This window comes from Cucurbita pepo, chromosome LG05, assembly GCF_002806865.2.
Source record: "Cucurbita pepo subsp. pepo cultivar mu-cu-16 chromosome LG05, ASM280686v2, whole genome shotgun sequence".
Taxonomy (NCBI): Eukaryota; Viridiplantae; Streptophyta; class Magnoliopsida; order Cucurbitales; family Cucurbitaceae; genus Cucurbita; species Cucurbita pepo.
The window spans coordinates 7,236,345-7,261,835 of record NC_036642.1 but is presented as its reverse complement, the minus strand read 5'-3'; the positions used below and the strand labels follow the sequence as shown (position 1 = coordinate 7,261,835).

Here is a 25,491-nt window from a genome sequence, read left to right as displayed (position 1 = left end):
TTTGGTGTTCATGTGACATTACTATAGTAACCTTTTTACCCTTAACCCATCACTTCCCTGTTTTGACACACCCAAGAACATGTGTAGGCCACCAAACAAAACACCCCATTTTGGGGAAAACTGATTCATTATTTTTCAGTGTTGTTCAGTCACTGTTCTACAAAGAATCAACAAGTCTACATCTCATTATCCATTTCATTGGTATCATCATGATCTCATAAATTAAAGGAACAAGCACTAGCCATGACTAATTCTAGATTTTGGAAGTTATGAGAGCTTACTAGTCTTGCTTTGGATCTTCACGAGCAGTGGGACGCCTCTCTGCCAGTAATCGTTTTGTGCTTTCAAGGACGCTGAAGAAGATCGAACCACCAATGCCTATCCATAGCACCCGAGGTCCGATACCCTGCAATACCTAAATATATGAACCAAACTTCTAGTGTATAACCCTTGTGTGCCTTGGGTCTTCTAAACATCACGATTCGTATATGCTAACGTCTAGATACTACAAGGAAATCGCATTTTTCACTTTCATCTGGATCCCTATACATCATTTTACTTTGAAAAGTGTTTTTATTTAGCCAACTAAAAACATTTTTCTATATTTTTCATAATGTTTGAAAATTATCCATCTAAAATCCATACCTTCAAAAGAGCAGGAGGTCCTTCCTCCCTGACAATCGTTTGGACGCAGTCAATAATCCCCTTGTATTGGTTTGCAGATCCCTAAAAAAATAGAAATAAATAAAATGGAAAAGTTTTAGCTTGAAACTAAAATTAAAAGAATGTGAAGGCAGGAAAGAAATTTATCTTACTTGAACCATTAATCTTGTCTTAATGACGTCAAGGGGAGTGGTTACAGCTCCAGTTAATGCACCTACGTAATAATCAAAGGTAGGCAGGCATATGAATTTTTGTAATTTGTACAACCAATAACTCATTCAGAACTTGTAAACTAGTACCCAGGTTAATACCAGTAACTGAACAATTAAGTTGCTAATGAAGTAGATTTCAAGTTGAAGAAATGCCCATCATTTATGTTCTGCAGTAATAAAAACAAAGTTACCTATGCCTCACAGTAAAAGCCTTTCAGTTTTATCAGTTCTTGAGGATATTAGACTGAGAACTAGAAGACCCTAGCACCAGTGGTAGTGATAGAATGTGAATTTTTTTTTTTTACATTATTTGATTAGGTTAGGAGGCTCTATAGATGTATTTGAAACCCCAAAAAGAAGTCTTCAAATCACAAGCTGTTGATGAGATTTTGACAGATTAAAGAAGATTGCTGAAACTTAAGAACTCAGCTTCATTAGTGAGCAACCAAGAACCTTCCAAGAGGAATATATTCCTGAGAGCAGAAAGATACATGACTGTGTAAATGGAAGATTGAACCCTAGAATTGATATAAATTGAGGGTGCTAGCGTTTGTGTTTGGGAGGTCCACCTAAACTTACACAATTCCACATCTCTATCTCTCCCTGCCATTGTTAAAATTACATCTAATTATGTTCTGCAAACCTCCCACAGGTTGACAGCAACTGCATTTCTAGAGCTACAGAATTTCCCTTTGCAAAAGGGAGAAAACAGTAACAAAAGGAATTTATCCATTGTAGGAAAAGAAGCCCAGTTAAGGTGATATACCTGCCCATTCTTTAAATTCCTAATAAAATGGGAGTAAATTAACGAGGGCTCTCCACTCTTTTGCAAACAATTATTTTGATACAGGCAGAAGCAGGATGGTGCCTCTTTTAGTTCATATTAATGGTTTTGATCCTCCCATACGCCATAACTCCCAAGGCTGATCAGAATGCTTTGGGAAATTTTAAGCTTATAAATGCATTTAAAAAAATAAATAGATATTGTGCTTTGCCACTGAATTCAGGAAACCAAATAGCTACTTCAGGAAACACTTCGCCTTAGTTTAACATTTAAATTGCAGTGCCAAGTCTACATGGCCTATTCACATTCAAAAGTATATCAAGCATCTTAGTGCATTCGTCAACCTCTTGATTCATGTTTCTTCAGAAGAAAAGATGGAATACTAAGCCAATCATTTTGTCTTGAATGATAGAAAATAAAAGAGTAGTACAACAAAAAAATCTAAAACGAAGAAATAAAGGAATATCAATACTATTATCTTGTTAAAGTATCAATATCTGAATTATGCATGACTATATGGTCCTGACAGTAATTACCTGCAAAAGCTCCAATTATAGCATTTTCAGGATCATTCAAATCTCGCTTTGCCTGTTGGAAAATAGGTCAAATCAATTAGTAGCTCCCACCAAGTGAGTTTGGATATTTTCCAATTAGCTTTTTGGCCCCAATTATTAACAAGGAAAAATATGCTGCACCCGGAAATTTTTTACAATAATTTGTNAAAAAAAAAAAAAAAAAAAAAAAAAGAGAAGAAAAGTGGCAGATAACAAAAATAAGCCCACAGAGAGAAATAGAACATTTGCATTCAGTGAAATGGTGAGACTTTCCAACTCATGCACCAAGGAAGAACTTGAATAATTTTTGTCCAATGAACTTATAACATTGATTTCAACATAATGAAACAAAAGCTTACCGCCAGCTTATAACCTATCCGTAGCTGCTCATAAATGCAAAATTGAATTGCATCAAAAGGTAAGTCTCTCAATAGAAAAGATCCATATCCCTACAATGATAACCAAGGGAAAAAATTACAGGCAAAACTTTAATAGCATTTTCAAGAATTTCACAAACCAAACTTTAGAAGGAAAGTCTCACTTATAACATTAGTTTCTTCTTTAGCATTTCCATTTCTTTTTATATCCTGAAATATAACCACTCGTACAAAATTGTCCCTTCCCATTATAGCCCTGTAAAGGAAGAGACCTCGTTGTCCTCGGTGAATGATGTGCAACTGCAACTTTAGTTGAGTCCTTTTAGATTTTTTATCTTTTTTGCCTTCATTCTTAATTTGGTAAGGTTTGAATGTTGGCTTCTTTTTCTTTGGNAAAAAAAAAAAAAAAAAAAAAAAAAAAAAAAAAAAAAAAAAAAAAAAAAAATCTAGTATTTTTCGCTTATTTTCAGTAAAAAAAGGTTGAACAATAAATTATAATTTCTTTGTTTGCTAGTTAATGAAGATGACGAGATTTCTTCTAAGATTGTTTCTCCTTTTTATATCTATTCTTCAACTATACAGAAAAAAAAAAAAAAAAAAATCTCTACAATAGCAACATCAAAAATTGTTATAGAGAAGGAGAGTTACACACTGCATAGAGTCCTTTAAAACCTTCTTTTCTTGCAATTAAGCGCACAGCATCTGGAGCTGATGCAAATTGTCCAGTTTGCATCCGTTGTTTAACAACCTAAGTTACATCAATTGGTCATTAAATAAAATCATTGGAAAATATGTGTGTGTGTGTGTGTGTGTGTGCGCACATTTATTTACCTCTGTTGGAACACGAATCAGAGAAGCAGCAATACCTCCTATTGCACCAGCCAACTGCAATATGCAGCAACCAAATCTAAACTATTTAGGCAACTATAAGCCTTATAATTATATACCGAAGCAGAGTATGAAATATGTATGATCCTCAATTTCAGTGGTGATGTAATCCTAACATGATGACTGTTCAAACAAACTCAAAAGAAGAAGGAAAAAAAAAAGACTATACAGACTTTTAATCAATCTGACGTGTTGCATGGTCCAATAAATCATGTTNTTTTTTTTTTTTTTTTTTTTTTTTTTTTTTTTTTTTTTTTTTGACAAGACAATTATATGAAATTGTTTACCACTTACAAAATGTGCGACTGCACTAAGGTTTTCAGGAAAAGTCCTTAGCAATTTCTGCTTGGTAGGTTCATACACGCCAACAAATAAAGCAGAAGCCCTGCACATAAAGAATAATTATTAAATAACCAAGAACCACGCACCAAGAATTAAAAATACTAGAAAAATTATGTAGGGTATTGTATGATAATTGGTAAGTAAACTCATTCTAATGAATGCAGGAAGAACATATATATACGCGTGCACATGCACACATATATGCATCTGTTTCCAATATTGTCCTGAAAATCTTTTCTGAAAGCACTTAGTGGCCAACAGTGGAGTTATGAATGCTTTCTTAGGGATCCCTTCCGGCAAGGATAACAAAAGAGAAGCAAGTAGCTCACAAAAATAACAAAGCTTAAGGAACTTCCTTCTCTTTGTCTTGGCCCTAGCTGTTTTCAATCTTAACCAAGAAAAGTATCTTAAGTTAGATTTTGAGATAAAATGGTAGGAGATGGGAAGTTTGAAGCCTGAAGACTTGGTACAATAGCTGGTCCCGGATTTCGGAAGACCATAATGGACTGAGTCCTGATATGCGCAGTACACTTATTGGACTTTAAATTTGGATCGTGAAAAATGATATGTGTTGATGAAAATCTAAAGTCACATAAATGAAACTTGCCCAAAACATAGAGGAATTATCATTTTGCTTCCTGAATCAATAACATAAAATGGAACTTATAACAATGGAGTGAACCATAATAATAGTTTGTTGCTAAAAATCTTAGAAGTTACTTGGAATTAATACCCTTTAGAAGGTACTTACGGCAACACACCAGCAATGTTTCCACCCAAACCGGCATAAAGCCCCTTCAATACTATCTGTCCTCCTCCACGCACAGCCTGTATGAACTTCCAGTGGAAAAAGTTAGCAGCCATTCTAAATATAATTCCTTTAGACCTAAATCTACATCCCCTAAGCAATCAATATCCTAAATTCAGCCATACCTTCATCATCTCAAAATAAATGATGAAATAATAATACATGGGCAAACGAACCATAAAGGAAAAATGAAAGCAAACTATCAGTTCGATGGCTTTCAAAGAGGTTCAAATTTACTGTGCCATAGGGAATTGATTCAGCACCAGCAACTATTTATTAATCGTTTTAGCAGAAATCCTTATATTAAGTAGCTATGTAATATGATTTTATAATCCCTAGTATACAGCCACTGAAACACTGCATATCAATTAGGTAAGGTTGCATGCCTGTAGCCGTGTCTTTATTGTATCAATGGGGTATAAAGCTGTCTCAACAACCACACCCGCTGTACCTCCTGCTATGACACCCTCTGCAAAATTCACAAATTTCTTTGAAATGTCTTGTGTGAAAGAAATAAACAAATGGTAGATGAAAGATGAAAATGTTAACTAAGAAAACAAAACATCAGCTGTAATGTGCTCTGGATTAGCCTATATGCTATCCTAACGTGTTACCCTTACCATCAAGCATCAAATGGGATTAATAAATATTCATATTCCATGAGTTTTATATAGCACAATTCAGCAACCAAATAGGATTTTGTTAGAATCTCAATCAACACTTTCATTTGACTCCAAGCCAATTCAACATAACTTCTTCACGTTGTTTCTTACTTTAAATTTTATAAAATCACATGCTTCAAGATGAGAATATTAATTTTTCAACAAATCATCATATTAATAAATTCAAAATTTCAGAGCATCCTACAGGACAGTAACAAAAGAGTAAAAGGAAGTGATTGTAGACCATGCTGAACCTACAATCAAATTTATCACTCAAATTCCCTTCAGAAAGAGAAGTTTTCGCTTACCAAATACGGTACGCAGAAAATCAAATGGCTTTTCTTCCTTCATGCTGACAGATGCAAAGACTTTTCTTGAATCAACTGGAGGTAATTTCAATTGCCTATCAGATGCATCTGGAAAGTACACATATACACTGTTCAAAAATTCAACATATCTTACAGCAGAAAATAATCACTGCAGTGGTGTAAAAGTGAGTCGAAGGCACAACACGAGAAAGTTGTATGCATTGTTTAATTTCTGATAAGAACCTATCACTAAAATATTAAGAATTAAAAACTCTAATATCACTTTAGAAAGAACAACATTAGTCTGAATAATAATAAGCTAGAATCCAAAGAGTGACTGCATTAAATGAACCATGTAGGAATCTAAAATTAAAGAAAAATCATCCAAATACATTGAAGAACACATAAACTATATATTATAAAATTGAAATTTGAAGATACTAATGAAGAGCCCTCAAGTCCACTGCATGGGATTACAGGGTTTGGTCAGGACACCAACAGATTATCGAGATCCAAACCAACGTTACAAGTTACGTACATTCCAAAAATTTCAACTAACGCAATGATCCAATTCAACCACACCTTCTTACCATTGGATTGAACTGGGTCTCTTGTCTTGTTTTATTTAAAAAATAATGAATCAACAGAGTAAGCATTATAGTCATTTACGAAGTTAGCTAAGTGAGAAGCGAAAAAATTATAGTCACTCCAATATTAAACATTATAGTGACTTAAGAAGCGGAAAAAACAAAGGAAAACGAACACACTCTTCCATTCATTGTTTAAACGAAAAAGTAAATTATGTAAACTCCAAAAGGAAGTAGTCAGGTAAGTGCACATTAGAGGTAGCTGTTAGGACAATGAACTCATTTATCTACAATGGGATCATTTACTTCTAAACTCCACACCCAAGAAACAAAAGCCATATACTAATTGCAATATTATACTTAATTATACACCCAAAAACTTCCTATTTCTAACTGATGAGGAGCAACGTTTGCACCCCTAACATTTGCAAACTCAAAAGCCTTACATTTATATATGAACCCATAAATTTAAAAAATCAAACAAATTAAGGTAGCAAAATCTACGTTAACATATATTCCAGTGTTCAACCAAAAACTGAGACCAAATTCCAACATTAGCCCAACATGAAATCAATTCTTCTGAACAGAACAAAGGCATACACAAGTTAAAGAATCGATAACGAAATTGCAGCACAGAAGTTCGAGTGCGAAACGGGAAGATGTAATTGAAAAGAAGTGAAGCAAAATGCCAAAAACAGCGAGGAAAATTGGAAGTTGAAGAAGCGCGAGAATCCAACAGTGAATGAACTTCATCAAAATTGATTTACATGCACAAATTAGATGTTGGAAAGAAGAGAAATAACCTGAAGATGGTTGGGAGGTGGTTTTCGCGTTCATGGCTGCTGTAATGGCCTTGCTGTGTGCTGCAAAATGTAGTGTAAATGTAATCCGACCCCTATCCTAAAGATTTGTATATATATATATATATATATATTTCAAATTATATGACAATTTATTTAATTATCCAACCTGCAGCTGTCGAGGCTATTCTTGCACAAATCCAATTTCTCTCGTTTTTTTTTCTTTTTTTTTTTCTCTTTTATCATCCTATAAAACTCGAACATAAATTAGGTCAAAGGTTTTATTTATTGATAAGACAACCTTAATAGTTTTATTCGAATAAAAACCCTTGAATCAAAGTAATTAACTCCTCTTTATACAAAATTAATACATATACTGTAGACCTAGAGTTGTACTCTTATATATTGTAGGATAAGGAGTTGCACTCTCATTTATCGTAGGACAAGTTGTGTTCATTAATATAATCATTATCAGCTACTCAATTATCACACCTCAATTTTCTATCTCGAGTCACACCAAAGTAAAACATATAAAAACACAAAAGATTTTTCATTTAAAACAAAACATAAATACATTTTATTTACAAATTCAAAATTACTTGAGCATCTATAGATTATAAGCTCCAATGATACAAAATTAATTGATTGAACTCTTTAATTAATAAATTTTCATTCATTAACTATATATCTGCACTCGTATGCATTATAGGACAAGTTGTGTTCATTGGTAGTCATTATTAGAAAGTCATTGTCACAGCTCAATTTTCTATCTCGAGTCACAATTAAGTAAACATAATTGAAAACATAAAAAGATTAAGTAAAAATGATGGTCAAGTTTTTTTTNTAATTTTTTTTTTTTTTTTTTTTTTCATCTAAAACAAAACATAAATTTATTTTGTTTAAAATTTGAATAGTATGAGCCTCGTAGAACAAAACAACTTAAAATTTTAAACATCTATAATCGATCAATTCCTTGCTACCTGAAAAACATGAGAGAACTTGAATGATTATAAAGACTCTGTAAGTAATCTACTTGTATGCTCTTAATCGTGTCTGAGATCTCTTCCCCCATTTGAACGAGAATGCGAGAATGAGGGCAACCGAGAAGGTTTGATCTCTCTTTCCCTTCAATTTCCGTTCTTTTGTTAATACTTATTCCGGAAAGAGACCTTGAAACTCTTGGAATATTGAAGTATCCATTACAAACCAGTTTATGAACTAGAAACCTTACGAGTTTGAGGCTTTACACAACCTCAATTTTCCGACATCAACACATTTTGTCAACATGTTTTCTGGATTCTTTGCACCTTTTATCTTCTCCAAATATATTGCCATCTGCTACTAACTTGTGAGGGAAGTGGTATCGTCTTCTGATTTGTTTTGTCTTTGATAGATCGGGTTCTTTACCAACTATATGGAACTCTGACTATCTGCATGAAGAATCTTCTCGCGCTGCTTCTTATCTAATTCTTTTAGATCGTCTGTCATCCATATCATCTTCTTTCCCGCTTTAGCTATTGCCACGTACTCAGCCTCAGTAGATGAAGGAGCAACACAATTTTGAATCCTACACATCCAACTTGAATTTGTGAATACTTTTGCTGAAAACTACATCTCGAATTCAGCAAACTTCAGTTTCTCAAGTCCTCAGGAACTGCTGATCACGGTAACAACAATGTCCTACGACTTGAGTAAAGATGACATCAAAATCAAAAGTATAAAAGTTATGAGGTGATTTAAAAGTACTGAATCATAGTTTGGATGAGACATTACGATCATGGTTAAAGTTTTATAGATATTTATGGAGATGGATTACCGTTTGAGATTTTTAAGATGAACAAAGTAAAACTAGAGCCGATATTGTATGCATGACATAATCTTTTTATGTTGAAATGTTCAAAAATAGTTTCATAAATACGATGACATGGACTTATACGTTTGCGTAAGAATCTTATAATAAAACAATGAAAAATGTTCCATGCAAAATAAAGTAAAGCCAAAGAAAAGATATAAAATGATGCCTTAAACTAACCTACGATCAACAAAGTAAAAATGCAATTATCCTAATACAGGTTCCAAGGTCTTTACCATATCACCACCGTCAACTGTACAGAGGTATCTTGCCTTTACCTTAAATATAAAAGAGCACAAGACTTGAATATTTTAAGAAATACTCGTAAGCGACCCTACTATTAGGGTCAGAGAAAACAAACACAGGTAACATGAATGAGACTTATCATTTAAAGTCGTATTCTCTTAGACGGCTTTCCAGTCCGAGTCATCGGATGTGTATTTACTACTCAACAAATGGCCCAAATTTGCGAATATGGACCCACCAGGCGGTTCATACACCCTCAAGCCTCCTTCTGGTCAGGCTAGCGATGTTGCCGGACACCCAGAAAAAATAGTGACTGTCATAGCATCATGTTAAACATGATGATCATTTTCCTTTTCATAACGTACGCATCTGTACTCATCATAAGGAGAAATACTCCGATGTGCTTGAACATACATATGTGACCCATGACTTACAAACGCATGCGACCCGTGTGCGGCTCCACCACTCCTGCAGCTGGAAAACGATAGAAATAGCTCGGGTTGGTATGTTTGATAGTCCTACCTTTTTTACCCTTCCAAAGCTTATTTTGAAATTTTTGAAAGGATTTAAGGTCAGTATAATTCTCGATTACTCATTTTAAGTTAAATTAAGATAGGAATTGAAATTATTGAAGGAATTAGGTGAATATTACTAATATGGTGAAGCGTCTCCGCATAGGTTGAAAACAAACTTTGAGGGATAAAGTCAAGCCAAATTAAAAAATAAGATAGAACTTTGGCTGAGGCCAACCAAGTAAGTGGTTCTACTATGGGTTTGGTTGGAAGAATTGTCATATATGATAACACATGCTCAATAACCCTACACGTATCATATGTGTGATATGTTTGATATGTTTGATGATATGATATGTTTAGTTATATGATATGTAAGATATGTCAAGTAACATTATGGTATAAATGAAATGTCATATTATGCTACGATGAATTATGATATGTTATGAAATGTCATATGTGACATGATTATGTTAGGTGATATTATGTTATGACATACTATGATATGTTTTAAGATAAGAATGATATGATTTGAAGGTTATGCCATGAATGAGATAATTTTGTAAGATTTTATGTACGCATATTACCGAGTATAGTATATGAGAAAACAATGGGGATTGTCTTGCATGATTTAATTACAATGGAAAATGTTGGGACTTCATGTATAAATGTACGTTCACATGCATCGGGATACTTCCATTTTATAATGAGTATGGACGTGTACACTATGAAATGGAAATGATCATCATATTCATGATGCTATGACGGTCATTATTTCGTCTGGGTGTCCGACAACAGCACCATAGACGCTAGCCTGACTAGAAGGCCCAGGAGGTGTGCGAGCCCGCATGGTAGGTCCATGCTCGCACATGTGGGGGGTGTGTAAAGAAGTAAATACACATCCAATTTGTCCGGACTGGAAAGTCGCCTAAGAGAAAGACGGTTTTAAATGATAGCTCCCATTCATATTGCATGTGTTTACTTTCCTTGACCTCAATAGTAGGGTCTTACTGAGTTATTTCAATACTCAAGCCTTGTGCTATACTTATACTCTAGATAAAGGAAAGGCACCCATGTACGGTTGACGGTGGCATTGCATTGAAAACCATAAAACTTGTGTTAAACTAGTTGTATTTTATTTCGTAGATCTTAAGTTAGATTAGGGCATAGTTTTCAATTTTCTCTTTAATGTATTTATGTTTCATCTTTTTCGTTGTTTTGTTTTAAAACTTTTAATACAAACGTATAAGTCCATGACATTATTTTGTAAATGATTTTAAATGAATATTTCCATATAGAAATGTCACGTCATGCATGTGGTAGAGGTTTTATTTAAGTAGTCCAACTATTTTCAATTTTTGTGTGTAAATCAATGAGAATAATAGAAGGGATACGCAAAACTTCAATGAAGAGGTAAAGAAAATATTGTTAAAAGATATTTCAATTCATGCTAAAGTTCTATTGTTATAAATTCTCGGTAAATCATAATTTAGAGTTATAATATTTATTTAATGTATTTTAAGGCTTATTTACGTAGTCGTTAATTATGCCTATAAAGTATACATAGTAGCTAATTATGGTTATAAAATATAGTTACAACTCTTGAAATGCCTTGTTAAGGATTTTTATTTTGAGGCTATATAAAATCTTGTATCTTATCTTTGCAAAACAGCCTTAGAAAATGTAGTAATATAAAATTATGTATGTTATCTCTATAAAACAGACTTGAAAAATGTAGTAAAAATAGCATTTGTGATTTCTTTAGCCAATAATAAGTTTATTTGCAATTCTATGTTTAGTGGATTACTGAGTTTCTTTGCAATTCTATGGAGTTAGATTGTACCTAGAATCATTCAACTTGACATGATCAATCTTGATTCAACTTGACATGATCAATCTTGGTTTCTTTGCAATTCAATGTAGTTAGGTGGTACGTAGAATCATTCAACTTTGACATGATCAATCTTGTTTGTGAAGTGATTCGAATCTCAAACAAGTGTTCCTTGTCTTGAGATATTTGATCACCATGGTAATCTAAATTTTACTTTCCCAGTGATTTTTTTATCGTTAGGGCTAAATTTAGATGGCATATTTAGAATCATTAAGCTAGACATGATCGATCTTGTCTGTTGAATGATTTAAATTTCAAACAAATGTTCTTAAGTCTTGTTAATATCCTTTATCTTGTTTTTGTTGGTACTTAAATTCTATTTTGTGGCCGAATCTATTTCTATTTTTTATTCTTAAGATGGTATCGTAGCTCTCAGTTTTTTTACAAAAATAAAACCTACCGGATGAATGAACAACTAGGGGTGAATGAATAACTAGGGGTCTAATACCAATCTAAACAGCTCGACAAAAAAACAAAAAAACAAAAAAACAAAAATCAATCAATCAGAACAACTAGGGACTAATACCAGTCTTGGGGTCCAACGCCAATCTAGTCCTTGAGGAGGAATGGAAACGAAGTATCATCTCAATTTAGTTCTCTTCATTTTCTGGGTAACCTTTGAGGGCAATAATTCTGCCTCCCTTCAATTCCTAGAAAAGAAAAAAAAAAATCTAAATAAGTTAGTATTTAACATCCAACATACAAAAAATATATATAACTACACTAGATGTAAAGTCATTTGTGCACATACCTTTGTGCAATAGACTACACCTTCTCCAGGCTTGGGATGAAAGCGTGCCACATTGATCACCGCTGTATGACTACTGATGCTTCTTATAAGCTTCATATCTGAAATCCTGTAAATCTGAGCTTGGAAGCATCATCATGTTAGATAGTGAAAATGCCTTTATTTCGAGGATTTTATAGATATGTATTCATTCAAGGATTTAAATGAAATTGGAACCATAAACAAGCCGACTCTGCTGGAAAAGCCAACTTGGATTACTATTCAAGTTCTTCTTATAGCTTATGCTAATGTGCAATTGATTTTAGGAATCCAATTTTGATCCAATTGGTTGAACTACTATGTAATTAAGGATAGGATATGGATAGAATCAATAAATTATATGAACTATGAGCTAGTAGCAAAGCATGATGCTTTGACTTAATTATATCCCAAACAAGCTACGAGAATTTATTACTATGTAAAGACAGTTAAGAGTTCGCCAAATAACTTGTACCTTGTCTCTATTGGAAAGGGTTTGCATGCTAGCTTTAGCAATTGACAATGTTATAAGGAATACTCTACATTGATTGCACGATGTGATGGTTATTGAAAGGCGGTTAATTAATCTTTAATAGTGAATTTGATTTAATTGACAAATATCTAATTCAGAGCCTATGATTATGAGTTGGTACGTGACAAAGTAGTGTTCTAATGTGCCCTTCAGATATTGTGTGGAGATGATTAGGAGATCTCCAACTATCCTTTAATCATGAACTTGTAGTGGTTTACCGACACGAGAATCGCTTCCTCCAAAATGTAATAGTATTATGGAGCCTATTAGCATTAGGAAGTCACCCACTAATTTCTAATAATGAATCTCTCAAAAGTTGATAGTGTCCATAGGAAGTCACCAACTAATTCCTGACAATGAATCTCTTTAGGGTGATAGTGTTCATAATATATGATGAACTTTTCTTAACACGGAGTCATCCATCTACAGTTGTTTGTCCACTCCTAGTTCCCAACTTGATTCAATTTATCTTTGCAATTTCTGAGAAAGTAAGACAGCTGACTTGAAGGCTTTTATCCTCCCTTTGTGGGCATTCAAGTTCTTGATGGACCCGTTTACATATGAAGACCCCTTACTGTAATTGTTCTAGTTGGTAGTCTCCACCGTAGTTTTCTACCTCTCTATGGGAAGATTCACATGCCCTCTCTCCAATTTCAAATCTGTCACATTCTCCATTTTTTATGAGTTAGGTCGATAATTTCTATTACCTCAACTTGCGGAACTTTAACTCCACTGAACATCTTCGAGATTGATTATTGTTAAGATCAAACAACCATTGCACTATCACATATACCATCAAAAGGCCCTAACTTGTTGTCCATATAGTTTTGACTTTGTCCACATTTTCAGACCTTCAACGAAACAAAAAACCTTGTCTTCCTCAAACCTATCACGAATATCTAACATCAGCCCACAAAACTACTTGACATAGATTTGAGTATTTTTGACATGTTTCAACTTATTCAATTTCCTTCTCACTAATACCTCAATATTCTCTCAAAAGAACTATGAGTAGTGTTCTCACATCGACTACTTTCAATATCCATGTATCTAGACATCCACCACAACTTTGCATCGTTAATAGCTGCATTGTTACCATTACGAATTTTGCTTATAAGGGTGTACATTCAACTCGAGAATCCGACCCAATCCAACTCGAATTATAAAAATTGAGTTGGGTTAAATAGCATTTTAGGTTGAGTTAGAATTTTTTTTTAATAACTTAAAAGATCCAATTCGAGTTAGGGGTACAAGTTCATGGACAAAGGATCGGGCCAACCCAGTTGAGATTGAGACCGGACCAAGCCCAACCTCTACCACCTAACATTACACTGTACTTAGTTCCTCTGCCACCCAGGGTTGCATCATATCCTCTACCACCTAGCCCATCAGAGTCGCATCATCATTCTTCATTGTCGTTCATCCTTCTTCGTTCGCCTTTTGATCGTCCTAACTCCTTCGTTTCTTGTAAGTTCTTCGTTCGTCTTCCTCGTCCGTCCTTTTTTGTTCGTCTTCTAATCGTCAAGCAGCTTCGTTGTTTGTCCAGCTCCTTCGTTTCTTCTTAGTTCTTAATTCTTCTTTTTCGTTCGTTTTCGTTCGTTCGTCCAGTTGCTTCTCTTCGTTCTTTAACAGCTCAACTCAACTTTTTCTTTCGTTCTTCGTTACTTTACGCTTTACGGCTCATCTCACCGAAACTCGTGAAGAAGCTGAGTTCTTCGTTACTCACTTTCGTTCTTTCTTCATTTTGATTTTTGTCTCTAGTACACGATTTCATCGTTTATTCTTGACGGAGTGAATTTTTTTTTAACAACCTAGCAACCCAACCCAAAACTAAAAGATTGGGTTTTGAAATAATTTATAATTGGTTACTAATCCAACCAACCTGAAACTTTAGGTTAGTCCAAAAAAATCCTCAAACCACCCCAAGTTTGTTCTCTACCACTTTTATGGAAAAATGGGTGGATATAGAGAAGGTTTTGTGGAAATTTAGCGGTGATTCTCTTCGAAGACATCCACATTAGAAAGAAGTTGTTAGATTTGGTGAGAGAGGCTTGCTTGAGTGAAGACGTCCAAACTAAAAAGAAGTTGTTAGATTTGTGAGAGGTTTGCTTCGAGACTGCGCCAAGAGACGAGACGTTTGGTTTTTGAGGGTGTAAGAACAATTATTTTACAAGAGACGAAGTGGAAGAAGTATTGTTGGTCCTATATAGAAGCTTATATGGAAGTAGAAGTGTGGAGTGGGTGGCCCTGGTAGCTATGGGAGCTTCGGGGTTGTTCTTATGCTTTAAAATAGAACATCTTCAAAGCCCGCCCTTAAGGTAGCTACATAGGTCAGTGGCCTTCCACTTTTCTAATTTGGGTTGGGTGGACTTCGATGGTTTATGCTCCTTCTATATTATGGTCCGGGGGCCTAGTTATACACACTAGAGTAGGAGTGTATAGGGTTTGGGCATGCATAAGCCTTGTAGAGCTAGTAAAGACAGTGAGCCATGACATTGGCTAATTGGCTAATATTAGAGGGAGAATATGAGCACATAGGTGCTTAAGAGACCGAAAGGATTAAGAGGTTTGAGTTTAAATGGAGATATTGAATTTGGACTTCAGGTCTACAAACTTTTCCATCCTTATCAATGGATAAGATTGCTTCTAGAGGGCTTAGGCAAGGGTGCTCTATTGCCTTCTTTTATGTGTTGTGGATGTTTTGAACATGCTAGTGTTTCTTGAAGTGAAGGGGGGGTGGTTGAGGGGTTTAAGGTGGGGCAAGAGTTGGTTCTCGTCTCACATTTACCATTTTCTTTAGTTCAGGCCAGAAAAATTCCTTTGGTATTTTGACATTTTTAAAGTAATTTATTTAAAGATCATCTTTATAAGTTACCTGAGTTACTACTCTCAAAACTTCCATCTAATATATATTTATTTGAAGCTATACTACTTAAATGTACAATTAATTACCTCCAATATAGTATATGGACAAGGCCACCCAATTCCTTTGAGAGAATAATGCCTTCTGCCGTACCCGACCACTATGTATTTTGAAGTTGGAGAGAACTGTAATCATTTCTTGCATTTATTATTCAATGAGAAAATCAATGCAAAAAATTTTAAAGTTATATATTCAACAAACCTGAATTGCATTCACCGCATAACCAGCTTTGATCCCTTTTGTTTTAAGAACTCTACCAAAACTATTTATTGCACAAGCAAGCAAACAAACAAACAATATCATAGTAAAAATATAAGATTCAGCGCTTAAAAGAAGTAAATGCCTCATCAATAGAATGTATAAATGTATTACCTGCAATCTGCTATAGAATACACCCTTATATCATATACGAGCGTACAAAGTGTAGAATCATCAAGCTGCTCGTAAAATAATTTGAAGATCTTCTCGTCGGCTTTCTGTCGATTAACAACACAAGCAACCAGGAATTTGCCGCATGGGGAGATGTCTGCACTCCTTTCACTACATATCAAAAGTCCACAACACACTTAATCTAAAATAACTAAATAAAAAGAAACACACATAAGCGGTGTAAAAATACCAGTTCAGAACGACGTTTGGTATGCATAAACGTTCGTTTTCAAGCACATTGTCAGCTTTGGCATCATATTGCCAAATCTTCAGTCCCACAACACGGAGGCATTCCACCACAGTTTGTTCCTCCATAATCAAGCTCTCGCTTGCGGGTGGATTGAAGGTAATAAGAGGGTTCATCTCAATAGTCAATGGACAAAAATTAGTAACTTTTCGACGAATCCGGAATGTTGATGCAGCCTCAGCACTTTCATCCACAACGATTGAAAAATCTAAAAAACAAATGTAGGCTAATAAGAAACCACCGTTGTATATTAGTGGTACTTGGTAATGAAATTCTTGTTGTCACCTGGTGCAGTAGATGTAGTGGTCAAAAGTATATCATTTGACCCTTCTGGATGATAAGATCTAAACGTAATTAGCACGCTACGTTTGAGGTTTTTACAATTATTCACCTGCATGCATATTTTTATATCAAGTTATATAATTTACTAAAAAAATGACACTGCATTTTAAATTCAAATGATTTACCTCAGCGGTCAATATGTATGGCGCACCCAACGGGTGGAATTGGACTTTTTTAATTGTTCCAGATGCACTTAGTATAGCATGAGAATGATTATCCTGGTTATATCTCCAAATATGTAACTGCGATGATTGAACCACGATTAAACTAAAATTATTTAGATATATAAAACTAAAATTATGAATGTGTGAAGGTAAAAACTTCACCTCCTTATCTATTGTAAAAGCAAGAATTTCTTCTTCAGCATGTAAAGAGATGGATCTATCAATCAGTGTAGGTCCTACACAACGATAATTCGTTAAATGATATTTATAGGAAAATACAAGCTATTTAAAAAGTATGTACAGAAATAATTAGATGTTGAAGTTTGTTACAGAAGATGCAGTTATCTAACTTAAGTTCACAGTGCAGGGAAGTGTTAGCCGTTATCTTTTTTATTGAATTGAGATCCATTTCTGCAGACCGTTGTTTATAACTTCTCTAAAGTTGAAATAATAAAAAGAAAAAGGAATAAGGTGCTAAAAGTGAATACTAGATGTGATATAATGGCATTCATGTCCCGCATTTTCAATAACAGCTACTTCACCCGTCATAAATATTAGGGCCAGATGAGTTGAAATTGATGCATTTTGATGCCACTGAAGCTGAGAAGTTATATCATGAAGAAGAAGAAGAAGAAGAAAAAAAAGGCAAAATGTCAATTTCGCACAAATGATGCTAGAAACAATGCTGAATAATTCTTGTTATTGCTTATTCAAGTCTTTAGTCCAGTTTGTTATGTTTGGGTCTAGAGTTTATGTTATTTCTGTACTTAGAGGCTGTTTGAATGCCCAATAAATGAAATCCTATTCCTTCCCAAAAGGGACAAACTTGAGGATAATAGCATCAAATGTTTTGGTTGTAGCACGGTTTTATAATCCTGACGAATAAACTTATTATTAGTCGTGATTATTATTAATAATCGTTCGAAATAAAATAGAAGCAATTAAAAAACAAAGCTTACGGCCTGAACGAAATTCCAATTTGATTCATCAAATTTAATAATTGATCTCACTGGAAGCTGGCATGAAGTTATCCATTCGAATACTTTTGGATTATCTTCCAATATAGCACTGCAAGTATATTCAAAATAGAATCATTATATCGATTGACCAATCATAAACTATTTTACAGTAAAGAAAATGTTACCTTCTGCAGTAAAATAGATCACCACCCTGAAAAAATTCTATTATACCCTGTGGTATAGTAGTGGAATGAAAAATTGTAACAGTTGAGCAGTGCTTCAATGTATATTCTTCCACACTAAAATATCCATTGTAATACATGGTAGTATTAGAAAGTGCAGGTTATCATTATTTAAAGAGAGAAAATTATGGAACACAGCGTTGTGTAAAGTTACCAGGAATGAAGTCTACGTTGAGACTCGGTTATCTTTTTTGTGTTTGTGGAAATCTCCCTACTCGCTAAGATTCCCACAATGTTCTTCATCTAAAAAGAAATGCAATTCCAGAAAATTAAAGAAACTACATCAGCCTTAGTTTTGTGAAAATGCAATTCGTTTATAGCATTCAGAACCAACCTGTGAGGAAGAGGAGCGTCCTTTCTTTTATTCTTGTTTTATGACGAAATGCTTCCTAGTTTCTGAAACGTTCATTAGGAGTAGCTTAGAGCATGAAAAACGAACACAAATAATTCAGAGTCTGTGAATTATTATGGTAAAATAGTCTGTTAGGGCTAGCAATCTCATCAAATTCATGAGTCTACTCGCTCTATTCTCATTCAATTCATATGTAAGATTGCTTTTCCATTTAATTAACGAAACAAAACAAAAAAGTCCTAAAATGCAGGGGCTCGAAGATAAAGAAAAATTTCCTCTGTTTCTTGAAATTAGTACGGTTAATCACATACTTGAGAGAAATTATCCGCAAGAAATCATAAGAATCAGATAGGGTAGGAGCAGTGAAGGTGAGTTTGGCGCATGAAAAGGCATCGGAAATGAGAATCATGAAGCAAAGATCATCGTCGACACAACTATCAGAATCAAAATCAAAATGAAACTGAAAAAAGAAGAAGAAAAGAACGTGATAAGAAGAACTGAGACCGAAAACTGATGGAAAAGCAAATAATCAAAATATAGTGAACCAAGCAACGTGAATCAATCAAACGAACACCGAATACAGATTATGCGAGAGAGGAGAAAGAAATAACTAACTCAATAAATGTTCACTTCCCAGCCCAAGAACGATGAACAGTAGAAGGAGAGTAAGAACAGGGAGCTCTCTCCTTTTTCTTTTGCACTAAATCCCTTTTACGGTGAACAAAAGTTGACTCAAACTCTTCAGCTACGCGCGAAAAAAAAAATGACAATCATTCCTTTGTAACGAACTTGCTGAGTTGGCAGGAGAGAGAATCTTCACGTGGGCAACCTGAGAAAGGTAATAATAATAATAATAATAATAATAATAATAATAATAATAATAATAATAATAATAATAATAATAATAATAAATACTAGTCTCATACCTAACAAATCTCTCCCTTGCAGACTGATTTGGTCAATTAAAAATTTCATTCTCAAACGATTGTCAATATCTTCAGCACCAAACCAATTAAGACTTTGCATTACCTCAATTTTTTAAGACTTTGCATTACCTCAATTTTCCAATATCCACATATTTTGTTAACGTGTCTCCTAGATTTTTTTGTTTAACTTAAATCACATATAATATAAACTTCAAAGAAAGTACGAAAAATGTTGTTTAACTTACTCCAAGATAAAGTCAAGTGCATTAAGTAAAGTCGTTCATTAAAATTCAACTCGTTACATTCGAAATAATCAAACTTCATTTATGTAACAAAGATAATTCAAGCAAGCTTCATTTATTCTTAGATGGTTACAAATTCATTAGAAATAATCGAAATCTAGATATGGTTACTTTTACCTAATGACTAACTAGTTATGGTTATGAAGTATGAAAGTTAAAACTTTTGAAATGACGAAATTGCAACGGATTTCTATGTAAGTCTTTTCTGTTTAGGTTACGTACTTTACTATTATCTAAGTTTGACTTTAAAAGGTAATTGGAATCTAATTTTGAATTGAGGTGATTCCTTATCGTTTTGGAGTTCTTCAAAATCTTATTCTTCAATCTAGTGGTTAGATCAAATTTTCGAAAGTTTCAAATTTTCGGGAGTTATTTGAGAGATTCTAGTCCATAAGGGTTGTTGGAAGCCATTGCCTAAGGTTTTAATGGGTAAAAGAATAATTGGTGTTTCCCTCTCATAGTTTCATTTAACCTGAATCACAGAATGCAAAGTTGAACCGTCTGGAATTCCAAGAGGAGGATCAATACATGAACAGTTATCAACTGCAAAGAGCTCCCACTCTTTAATTCCACATTTCTCCAAAGCAGCAACCACTCTCTCTTTTTGATGATCATTCTGAGGGTATGAACCATCTGGACTCACAAGAACAGCGCCCGTATACGACTGTCCCGCAGCTCGAGCAGCGCCTTTATAATGAAACAAACCCCAAGATAGATCATCACATACATCCACAATACTCCAAAACTCATTTGAAACAACACCATTATCCAGCACACTGAACAAGAATGTCCCTGCAGTTTGTCCCCTCTTTACTCGATATCTTCGTCGCCTCCACACCATCTTTCCTTCCAATGTTTTCACCATGAAAACAGGCTCGTACCAGAACGATCCTCTCGCTTTCCCCCTGTAAAACAGTTGGTATTGACATGGAAATTGATCATAAGCTGGGTTCTGCCCAGCTACCACACGCCAACTCCACTCCAAATTCCCTAACCAACCAACAAAAAGATCCTCCGCTGTTTCGTGACATAGGTCCTTCCCTCGAAATTTCTCCATTGGAGACACGTAAGGCTTTTCGGGAACTTTTGCATCCAACTCGAGACAATTGTTCTTTTGCAGCACACATAATGAAAATGCTTCAAGATTTGGACTTTCATAGGAAGCAATACACCTGTAGTTGCACACTTGATCCACAGGGCTGCACTTATTCAAGCATTGAAGAGCTTTCCTACAATTAGGATCCATCAAGCAATTTAATATTTGCCTTCCACAATTCTTTACCATGCAGTTTAGAGTTGAAAAGCCTTTTGATCTTAGATTCTTCAATATAGGAACAGGCTTTATATATGCATTGATTATTACCAACAAACAGAACCGTATATCGTCCGAATTACGACGATCCCAAGCCTCAAATACGGTCTGCACTACTTCCTCAGATTTCTTTCTTTTCTCCAACACCTGAGAATTTCCAAAAATGTTTCCCAGTACATTTCTTTCGGTTTCACTGGGGAAGGATAACCCCCCTAATTTGTTAACGAACTCTGTTGCAGAGTCGAAGCAGATTATATTTTGGACGTTTTTGCAGTTCGTTTGTATCCATACAACTGAATCTTTACTCGTGACAGCAACAATGACCAAAATATCCGCATTGCAAACGATTTGAATGTTTTTGGTGTCTGGATGAGTTGCATCACAGAACCTATCAGCAAAGACGTGCATTTTGTAGCTTTCGTCGATCCATTTTAGTCGTTTTGCCTGTTTATAAAGAGCATCATAGAAACCGGTAAGCAAAGTTGGTGAGGTTGCTAAATAAAGACAATGCTTCTTTTCTGGTTTATTTTCATCTTCTTCCACTTCTCAACAAAAATGAAACTAATCTTGACACTATAGCATTTATGGATATAAGCACAGCAAAAACACAACAATAAACAATAGATGAAGAGAAAGAACATCGGCGTGTGACACCTGAGTAAAGGAGGGGTAGATGAATGAACAAAGGCCACATCCAAATGAGAGCAATCTTGATAATAGAATGACTAAGAAAGGCTTAAAAGAAATTGAAGTTACTAGCTATACCAATAAGTGTACCTTCCTTTTCGGTGGCTCAATCTTAGGAATTCCAAATTTAAGCAAGTCTTACTTGGAAATTTTCCTAGATGCATGTGAGTGAGGCACAAACAAAGCATGCTAAAAAGACCCATGTTGGTTTTGTGGGGATCGTCTTCGGCAATGTGACCATGTTGAAGGGAGGAAATGCAGGGGAATGCTGGAGCGGAGCCATCAAGTAAAGTAGTTTCTTAATTGTCTTTATCTTCGACTATGGATATGGACAGAGAAACATTGTATGCACATGAACATGCTATTCAGAACAAAACGAAGTTTGTTGATGGTTAGGTTAAATTTTACACAAATAACATGTAAACGAGATACTAAGAACCTGTTTAATAGCAATTCCAATTTAAGTTTTCGGTTTCTAAAATTTAAAATTAGGTTTGAATTCCATTTTAACATGTAAACGAGGCTTAATTTAAAGAAATTTTCAACAAAAAACTGGATTCTCTAATCGAAAGTTAAAAAAATTCAGAGAAAAGTGCAAGAAAGAAAGAAGATCAAGAGATTGAGAATGAGTACTGACGGTATGAAGCATAACTTCTTCCCAGGGAGTGGATTTTAAGGGACTAATGCTTCCTTCACCAACAATCGCCACTATCCTCACCGGAGTTTCCGCCTTCGTCGCACTCTTGTTCGCCTCCGCAACCGCCGCCGCCGTAACGGTGAGCCGCCGACGAGAAACAACTCGGCGGCGGCTGGGCATCGACAGAGTAACGGAATGAGCGGCTTTCCGATTTCTCTGGAAATGGCGGTTCAGAGGCCATCCATTTCCAACCCTAGTTCCTGAATTCACAAACCACTGAGCTTCCATAGACACGCTTCCTTGAGTTGCTTTAATCATCCCATAGTTCGTCAATCGTTTCTTTTTCCCTCTTTTTTCAGAAATGATAAGATTTGGGTGTCATATATGGCACCATGTGATACACATATGTGTCACAGGGTGGTGTGATCCATCCCTCTATAGTATATTTTGAAGAATTTATAATCCTTTTAGAGTAGAAGTCATTTTTGCGAGCAGTCATAGGGCCTCGTGGAGCGTCCGTCGGATATTCGATTGGCACCAAATATTTTACTTTTCATTTTTTATATAGAGAGACTTAACTCTAGAGCCGTATACCGAAACTCATTGAAATGCCAACTTCTGAGGTTATGACCAAGGGCACTACCTAGTCCTCTCCGAGCTTGCCTTTGACACTCGTGTTGCCTCGTTCTCTTCAACCTTGTTTATGCCTCAACTTTGCTTTAATGCACACTCTTAGTATGTTGGATGATGTGTCGTCCTTCTCAGTCGCATCATGACACTTATTTATATCAACCCTCACGTGGCCGAATGGTCGCCACCTTGTTTGTCCGTGTGTGGGGATTAAAACCTAGTATCTAAATAGTGATGTTGTGACATTCTCCGAATTTATGCTCTTAAGACTTGTATTTAATTATTTAACTATTTAGATTATTTTATTTGTAATTTAATATTATGTATTGTATGAAAAATCTAAGGTTATTAATGTAATCTTGAAACATATGTAGTTGACATACATGAGGATCATGTTCGAGTAATAACCTTAAGGCTTGACATGCGTTAGGTTTGGTTCTTTTTCCTGATAATACTATTGATACGACTTACTTTGTAATTATTACAAATAATTTGATCCAAATCATTCATGTGGAGACATGTGAGTAGGGTATCTAATACAATATGTTTGTATAAGGCTAGACCACGAAATATTTAATATCTTTTTTATAAAAACGTTAATTAAGAAGATTAATATTTCACAAGATGATTACATGTGACTCGATCTTAATCCGAAGTGAGTTATTTACTCTTGCCTATGAGGGCTAGTAAGCCGATTCAATATGCCTAATAGAGAGTTAACCGGTGACATGTGACTCCTGAATTTACTTATTCCCCTATAGGGTAAGTAGATAACTAGTTCCCTTAAGTAGATGAATTAACCGGTGACACAACCGCATTGTGGATTGTGACACTCTCCCCCACTTAATCTCGGCATCGTCTTGATGATGATGCAAATATCATGTTGGCTGCTTACTTGACTGGCTAAACTTTATCACACCTAGAATGAGTACAGAAAATTGTGCACTACTTATGGGCTAATCCACTGTCGGGCTTTCTCACGGTTTTTGAGACTCGCAGCATAAGAACGAAAAAACACAATTGCCCAATGGTTGTCTATCCAACTATGGACCTTACTCGCCTACTTCTCGATCTTAGCCCAAGATTCACCAGGCAAACCATGGGAAAACTAGCATTGATGTTTCTCGTCTGAGCAAGGAGGACCGCACCCTAGACGTGGCACTTTGGCCTCAACCATTGTTTTCTCTAAGTCATACGAAGATCTATATCACTACATTTCCTTGTCATAGACACATCCCTTTAGTGGCAAGGTGGGCATGTGACTCACGATATTTTCTCATCATGGCCACAACCCTTTACGAAAGAAAGGTCTAGAAGTTTGTAACACAGCCTCATGTTGATACTACACTTTAACCAACTTTTTAACTAGGTTACCATCCTATGGTAAACGCTTTACTGACACTTCTCTAGTCTTGTCGCAACTTCATTCTCTTCGTCAACCATGTACAGTTGGAGGCTCTCTCTTGAGCGGATGCTGGTCTCGACAACTTTTGTAAAGCCATCCACCTTAGGTTTCAGGTGATGGCTCAAGGGAAACACGTGTACTTGCTTCATGGAGCGCTTTTTCGCTGTGAGCAACCATTCTCTCGAGCTCTCCCCAACTTAACTCAACTCAACTACCTCACTTACAGTAACGCCGTCCACCTATATGGATTTGTATTGTGCACAATTTAACACTTGATCGGCACATGTCTCACCTAACCCCTGATTTCTTTGCTTGCAACAATCGGCACTATTCATCGGATGCAAATGGCTCTTTCGAACGCATTGACCCAATACACATTCTGATTATCTATTGCCTAATTTGGATCTCCAAACTTTGAACAAGTTTGAACTCAATAAATAGTATATATATATGAGCAAGGGTATGGTTATCCCTTTCACCGCACTAAAATAAAGAGGATACCAAGCGAGAACAAAGTAAAAATGAAAAGCGGGGAGAACTTTAGTGATTGTTTCTGGCCTAAATTATGACAATGATTTTCGATCCTTAAAAGGGAAGCCCTTGAATGTAAGCACCTTAGACAATAAGTCAGTTTTTGAAGTGTACTTGTATTCTTTTACTCGAGATTCCGAGAGTAAATTTACACAACAACCTCTTAACAATATTTTTACAAATATTGTTAATGGTTTCGTAGACCCTGTTGAATTTGTAATGGAAGCATCAAACCCATTTCATTTGTTTGTTAGCGAATATGGCTATGATCGAACGCATTTTGGACAAGTAAACCCAATTCAACTGGACCTTCAAAATGAACTTTTGGCGTACACTTTGTTTTGGTGCAATTTTAATAGTTTGAACGGACATGCTTCATTTGAGGTTTTTGGCTAGACAACTAGTATCAACTTTCTCCACCGTGTGACTTTAAAAATTGCATTTGGGCAACGTTTGATGATGAATTTTACTTGAAAAATATTCGTTCTAAGTTTGAATTATATACCCTTGAGAAAAAGGAATCTTTTGAGATTTTAGAATTCTTTTAATTTTATAATTTCATTGGGTTTCGAAGTTTCTACTTGTAACGACCCATACCCAAGATTCAAAATCTGAATTT

General features: G+C 35.1%; 3 protein-coding genes across 3 annotated transcripts; all 3 read right to left on the bottom strand.

Annotated features, from left to right (window-relative positions):
- Positions 1-86: 86 nt before the first annotated feature.
- On the bottom strand, positions 87-7,195 carry LOC111796248 (S-adenosylmethionine carrier 1, chloroplastic/mitochondrial). Its single transcript, XM_023679012.1, has 13 exons — positions 7,155-7,195; positions 6,989-7,048; positions 5,599-5,706; positions 5,015-5,097; positions 4,572-4,648; positions 3,773-3,863; positions 3,422-3,475; positions 3,243-3,338; positions 2,573-2,662; positions 2,196-2,247; positions 816-877; positions 646-726; positions 87-406 (listed from the first exon to the last, which is right to left on the bottom strand). The coding sequence occupies exons 2-13, from the start codon at positions 7,020-7,022 to the stop codon at positions 281-283; spliced, it is 954 nt and encodes a 317-aa protein (XP_023534780.1). The 5' UTR covers positions 7,023-7,048; positions 7,155-7,195; the 3' UTR covers positions 87-280.
- A 4,689-nt stretch (positions 7,196-11,884) lies between these two features.
- Positions 11,885-18,895, bottom strand: LOC111796064. Its single transcript, XM_023678753.1, has 15 exons — positions 18,754-18,895; positions 18,425-18,486; positions 18,245-18,333; positions 18,034-18,147; positions 17,849-17,957; positions 17,378-17,489; positions 17,052-17,125; positions 16,851-16,967; positions 16,669-16,774; positions 16,327-16,591; positions 16,080-16,247; positions 15,909-15,969; positions 15,737-15,832; positions 12,238-12,351; positions 11,885-12,136 (listed from the first exon to the last, which is right to left on the bottom strand). The coding sequence occupies exons 3-15, from the start codon at positions 18,331-18,333 to the stop codon at positions 12,077-12,079; spliced, it is 1,485 nt and encodes a 494-aa protein (XP_023534521.1). The 5' UTR covers positions 18,425-18,486; positions 18,754-18,895; the 3' UTR covers positions 11,885-12,076.
- Positions 18,896-20,067: 1,172 nt separating this feature from the next.
- Positions 20,068-22,728, bottom strand: LOC111794588 (violaxanthin de-epoxidase, chloroplastic). The gene is made up of 2 exons (XM_023676638.1): positions 22,307-22,728; positions 20,068-21,426 (listed from the first exon to the last, which is right to left on the bottom strand). Exons 1-2 carry the CDS (start codon positions 22,622-22,624, stop codon positions 20,134-20,136), a joined length of 1,611 nt encoding a protein of 536 aa, XP_023532406.1. The 5' UTR covers positions 22,625-22,728; the 3' UTR covers positions 20,068-20,133.
- Between the last annotated feature and the right edge of the window lie 2,763 nt (positions 22,729-25,491).